The 6,000-nt window shown below is 48.0% G+C and overlaps 1 protein-coding gene across 1 annotated transcript in view; it reads left to right on the top strand.

Moving 5' to 3' along the window:
- The first annotated feature begins 853 nt into the window (after nt 1–853).
- Nucleotides 854–6,000, top strand: part of LOC119171856 (uncharacterized) — a 31,094-nt gene continuing 25,947 nt past the window's right edge. Inside the window, exon 1 of the mRNA XM_037422718.2 lies at nt 854–1,280. Within this exon, the coding sequence (XP_037278615.2) occupies nt 1,135–1,280 (146 nt within the window). The 5' untranslated portion in view covers nt 854–1,134. The remainder of the gene's footprint in view (nt 1,281–6,000) is intronic.

Here is a 6,000-nt window from a genome sequence, read left to right as displayed (position 1 = left end):
AGGGCTTGGTGCCAGTATTAGGCACTTTTGTTTGTTTCCCAGCTCCTAGAGTGAACGGGAAAGCTGAGGCACCGTTTAGTCTCAGCGTTGTGCCAGACAGTGGTATGCTGAATAATAAGCAAGCGCGTGCGGAAATGCTGCGTTTAGGTCGACCGGGGTCTGCGAAAGACCAATTTTCAGCCGCGAAAAAAAAAGCTGGGCATCTAGCCAAGAGTCTCGCAAGCCCCAGCGTGTAAACCAAGGGAGGTCGTTTGCTTCAAATCCATAGAAGTATTGAGCAACTGGCGTAGGTTATACAAAGCAGTGCACTCATAGGCAGAATTATCTGATGCGAAAATCTGCACGCAGGTTGATGTAAGTTGCCGGACGAGAAGGTATCACCCGACAGTCTCCGCTAAGTATCTGACAGAGCCCGAGGGCGGAGGTCCAATTCGTGGCCACGACAGCTGCATTTCGATGGGGGTTGTATGCGAATATGTTTGGCAGCACGCTAAAGAGCGTTAGGCTTTCGAAATCTGCTGCTCCTCGCAACAAAATTAAGTGCCTCATAACAACGATAATTGTTGGAACTTACTTCCCAAAACAATGATTATAAAGAACGTCGCTGTAGATGACTCCAGAAATTTCGACCGCTTGGTGTTCTTTAATGTGCGTTCAAATCAAGGTGTATTGGCCTCTGGAACTTCACCTCCGTCGAAATATGGTGCTTACTAATCATATCGCGGCTGCCGCACGTATACAACTCGTCGAAATCCTGGCAGCGAGCAAGCAAGCTCGATGGAGCGCCGGTTCTTTCGACGCATACAAGAGCGCGGCGAAATATGGTCAAACCGAGACAGAAAAAGGATGAGCCAACAAAGCGGAAGAGCGAGCGAGGGGACGATAACGTCATAGCGCGGAGAGGATCCAGTTGTTGGGCGGCCATCTGGACGGTCGTCGGCGGCCGACGCGACCTCGACGAGGCGCGCAGCGCCCCAGCGCGGCCGCTCGTTCACAAGAAAGCGGCGTTGGGAAGAAGGCGTGTCCCCGTTGGCGAAGCGTGCATCCAGCCAGACCCGCGAGGAAAGTTTGCGCCGAGGTCGAGCGCGGGAAGAGCCGCTGGCTGACTGCGACGAGCCGCCAGGAGTCCGAGCCATGGCGTACGACACCGACTCGCTCCGACGGCTTGTCGGCAGCGGTTCACGTGGCTGGAGCGGCGGCGCTCGGTCGGCAACGCCGGGGAGCGGGAAAAACGTAACCGGAGCACGTCGTCTGCCTCCGCTGCTTCATTTCGGATCCAGGTGAGCAAAGCATGCAATGGGGCGCGAATCGCGTGGATAGCCAGCCGTAAAAACGTTGCCTGTCCGTCGTGAAAGCGCGAAGTGTTGAGATAATTCTTATTTGACATGCTTGCAAACTCAGAAGACCGAACTAATGGGAAGTGTTCGAAAAGGGTACGCAAAGCTTTGACGTTAACGTTCGTCGCCACTGGGCATGCATGCGTCGTACGCTTTCCTCCTGCGGACGCCCCCTTTAAGCTCCCCGCCGCGGTGGTCTAGTGGCTAAGGTACTCGGCTGCTGACCCGCAGGTCGCGGGTTCGATTCCCGGCTGCATTTCCGATGGAGGCGGAAATCTTTAGGCCCGTGTGCTCAGATTTGGGACCCCAGGTGGTGGAAATTTCCGGAGCCCTTCACTACGGCGTCTCTCGTAATCATATGGTGGTTTTGGGACGTTAAACCCCCCACATATCAATCAATTATCGCCCCTTTAAGCGACAGGAATAGCGGGCGTACGCAACGAACACTGTCTTTACGTATACGCTTTTTAAAACTACCTAATACTTCTTTCCATGAATTTGAGGTGCGATTTCAGTGATCGCGTAGTACAGACGCTCACAGAATAATTCAAAATGCCGGAATCACAGTTACTTGTCGGCGGAGCGCGCTAACGCATAAATACAAGCAAGGTCAGCGCATGCGTGGTCGTGACCAAGTTTCGCTTCCTAGTGAATCTAGATTAGCGTTGTCTTGCGCCAAGCGGGTATAGCGTCAGATGCCCATGAAAAGGACTGCGCGAGGCGCGGACTATAGCGTACATACGCCCCGCAATCTATAAATGTCAAGCAAAGTCGATTCCTTGGGGCATGTTCTCACCATTATATGCAGCCATTCTGGCAGCTGGTCTACGTGCTTGTGTCACGCGGTGCATGGCTACAACGGCACCGCGGGCTTTTTATTTTTTATTTTTCAGCTGTATGAGCCTGTTCTGTTTTTTGTTTAGTTACCATGGTCGTATTTTGGTTACACTTTGGTGGAGGTGAAACGGTAGAAGTCCGGGTACTGTGTGATGTCAGCGCACACCAGATGGTCGAAATTTCCGGGGCCCTCCACTACGGCGTCTCGCATGATCATATCGTGGTTTTGGGACGTTAAACCCCATGTATTATTATTATTATTATTATTATTATTATTATTATTATTATTATTATTATTATTATTATTATTGGCTGAGTAGAAAGAGGACAATTTTGACTGTTACGTGATCATTCCTTTAACCGGCAATGAAACAGTTTACTAATTAAGAATCTAGCCGCAAGATCCGGCGAGATCTGGCCGCTTCGTAGCCAGTATATTCGCCATTTCCATCGCATGTGTTCTCCTGCTGGCACATACACTTGCTTTATTTCCTTCGTAGAGAGTATATAACGCTGATCAAGGAATATACAGCGGTATTCGACGTTATAAACACAGTACAAACTCGTTGATATGTTCCTGAAACAAAAGCTAAAACACGGAAAATAAACGTAAGATCCCAATCTTGTGAAAATCGAGGCGGACAAGCCCATATTGAAGTGTTTGAGCAAAAAAACATTTATTAAAAAAACATACACGGACTCTTCAATTTTCAAACTTCTGTCCATAGAGTTTCCTAAATAGGGAACGGGAGCTGCAACGAATGGCACTTCAGTGAGCATGGGAATTATGGGTATGACATGGATTTGCCTAGTCTTCGTACTTTACGTTCGTTCTGGCTTCGCGTGTCTTAAAACTGCTTTGTCACGAAAAAACAATCGGCATATGTTCAGCAGTTCGCTTCACCACCTTCACCTTTTGGGCTTATACATTTCAAATCGGGTCACGAAGTTCAAAATGGTTCGTTCTTTCCTTCGATACAAAACGAAAATAGAGCAATAAAAGAAACCACAAGTGCATTCGCCTCCCGCACGCACGAATACTATAGGCAAATCCGTGTCTTACCCATAATTCTCGTGGTCGCTTAACGATCGCAGTGCCAGAGTCCCCTCGAGTTAATCTGAGGAAACTCTATGATTCTTGCATCTCGCTGGCAGCCATAGGTCAACCAGCTATAGTTCCGGGGTCCTGACCGGAAACATTATCGTGATCACGTGTGTTGGAATCCGGAGACAACCCACATGTTCCAAAATTGAACGCTGGGTCAACCAGCGTTAACGTAAAGAAACGCACTGGAAACATGGCAACAAACAAAATTTCGCGCCGCGTGATCGTCGATTCTGTCTGCATTGCCGATTAGAAATATATGGAGCTTGTATTATCTGGTTTGGTCTGCCGAAGAGCGCTAGTGGCACGTTAAGGAACCCCAGGTGGTCTAAATTTCCGGAGCCCTCCACTACGGCGTCTCTCATAATCATATAGTGGTTTTGAGACGTTAAACCCCACATATCAATCAAGAGTGCTAGTGATATTTCCGATGGTATGCACTTGGGATATTATCACGTACGGGGGGGGGGGGGTCTAAAAGTTTTCAGGCCACGCTATATCCTTGCACGGGATAGTAGCCTGGGAACTTAGGCCAGCCCTGAACGTTAGCTCAGGGGCGACTCGCCCCGTCTGTGAAGACATTGAACTGCCGCTCGGCTGACGGCTTAATTAGCGTAACTCATGCGAAGAATGTGCCATTTCAGCCTGTGACTACGGGTCCTCCTTCTGCGTATTCTTACGATGTACTTATTCCTTTGTTTGATTCTAAATATATGATTCCGATTCTAAACTCTACGCAGTGCACGTAACAGTCGCGGCACAACACGATATGACGATACGCGAAATCTTGCGGAAGTGATAAACGTACCCGAAAGCGACAGGTGCTCGTGGCTATCGCGATATACTGTTCGTCGCACAGGCACGCTGATAAGATTGCGTGCGGTGGTATGCTCGCCGCCACCCGTAATCGCACCATCTCACACGGCGGACGGGCTTGAAGTATACCCAAGCGCCTGCATTGCGATCAGTCGATGGCAATTTACCTCCGTATTCTAGAACGTCCCTTCACTCAACGCTTCACCTTCACTTGATGGATGGATGGATGCTATGAGCGTCCCCTTTATAACGGGGTGGTGACAAGTATGCCACCAGGCTCGACAAAAAAAAAAAAAAAAAACTTTTTTTCTTTTTATGTTGGCCTAATGCCTCTACTTCGATAAATTCTATCTTAATGGAAAAAAAGGTAAATTTTCAGCTTAAGTTCTCTGCCATTTACGGCACACTGTCCATATTTTATTTTTCCAATATTTATTTTTATAACCTTCTCTCTAATTTTCTGCCACCAATACTCTAACCGTCTCTTACTTATTTCAATCGCGGGTGTGTTCAGCTTTCCATTGTTGTCCCTAAAACCCAAGGCTTCCTGTAGGCTCGTGCCCAAACGTACACCTGGGTGGATATCTCCACATTCAATCAGAACATGCTCCGCCGTTTCCTTATCTTTCCCGCAGCATGTGCATTGTTCTTCTTCTTTACTGAATCTTGCTTTATAACTACGCGTTCTAAGGCAACCCGATCTCGCTTCAAACAGTAAAGCGCTTCCCCTTGAATTATCGTAAAACGCCTCCCTCCTTATTTCATTTTTGCCCTTTCGGTAGTTACTCAAAGCCGGTTTTTTCTCCATAGCTGCCATCCAGTAAATCCTCTCCGCCTCCCTGACTTTTCCCTTAACGCTCTTTGTTGACATACGGCTTACAATACCAGCCGTATACTTACTAGTGAGTCTTCTAGTTCTTTTTCTCCACTGTGTGTCCACGCTCTTCCTATACAAATAACGGAACACCTTCTCTGCCCATCTACTCTCCTTCATATTTCTTAGCCTTTCTTCGAACCTTATTTTGCTCTGCGCTTCCCTCGCCTCAAAACCTGCCCACCCCATATCGCCCTTTACAGCCTCGTTTGTCGTCTTCCCGTGAGCACCCAACGCGAGGCGTCCCACAGTCCTTTGATTTACATCCATTCCCGATTGCACCTCTGCCCTCATGCACACCACTGAGTTCCCAAAAGTAAGCCCTGGAACCATTACACCCTTTCACAGACCTCGAAGCACCTCATACCTATTGTATCCCCACAACGCTCTGTGCTTCATTATTGCCGCATTCCTCTTTCCTTTTGCTGCCGAGGCTTTTTCCTGTACCTCCATGTATCTATCACTCTCATTTACCCATACTCCAAGGTACTTGTATTCACTTACCCTCGGTATTTCTTGGCCTTGTATGGACACCGTCTGATCACAGGGATCATTGAATACCATCAATCCACACTTCGTTACACTGAATCCTAGTCCAAGAGCTTCACCTTCCCTTCCGCATATATTCGCCAGCTGCTGTATATCATCTCGACTGTCCGCAAATAAGACGATATCGTCCGCATAAAATAAACCTGGAAGCTTCTGCTCAATCATCATGCCGCCCTGTTTGTGTGACAGATTAAAACCAATGTTGCTACCTTCTAGCGCTTTTTCCATACTCACCATGTACAGCATGAATAACAGCGGGGACAAAGGACATCCCTGTCTCAGACCCCTGCTAACCTCAACGTTCTCTTTGCTACGCATTCCTTCCCACTCTATGCAAACTGTATTTTCTCGGTATATCTCCCTCAAAATCTGTATACAGTCGTCGCCCATGCCCATTCCTTTCAATATATCCCACAAAATTTCCTGATTAACGTTGTCGTATGCCCCAGTGATGTCTAGAAAAGCCACGTACAAGGGCCTAT

Source organism: Rhipicephalus microplus, chromosome 4 (genome assembly GCF_043290135.1).
Source record: "Rhipicephalus microplus isolate Deutch F79 chromosome 4, USDA_Rmic, whole genome shotgun sequence".
Lineage (NCBI taxonomy): Eukaryota > Metazoa > Arthropoda > Arachnida > Ixodida > Ixodidae > Rhipicephalus > Rhipicephalus microplus.
This window is presented reverse-complemented; position numbering and strand designations above follow the sequence as displayed.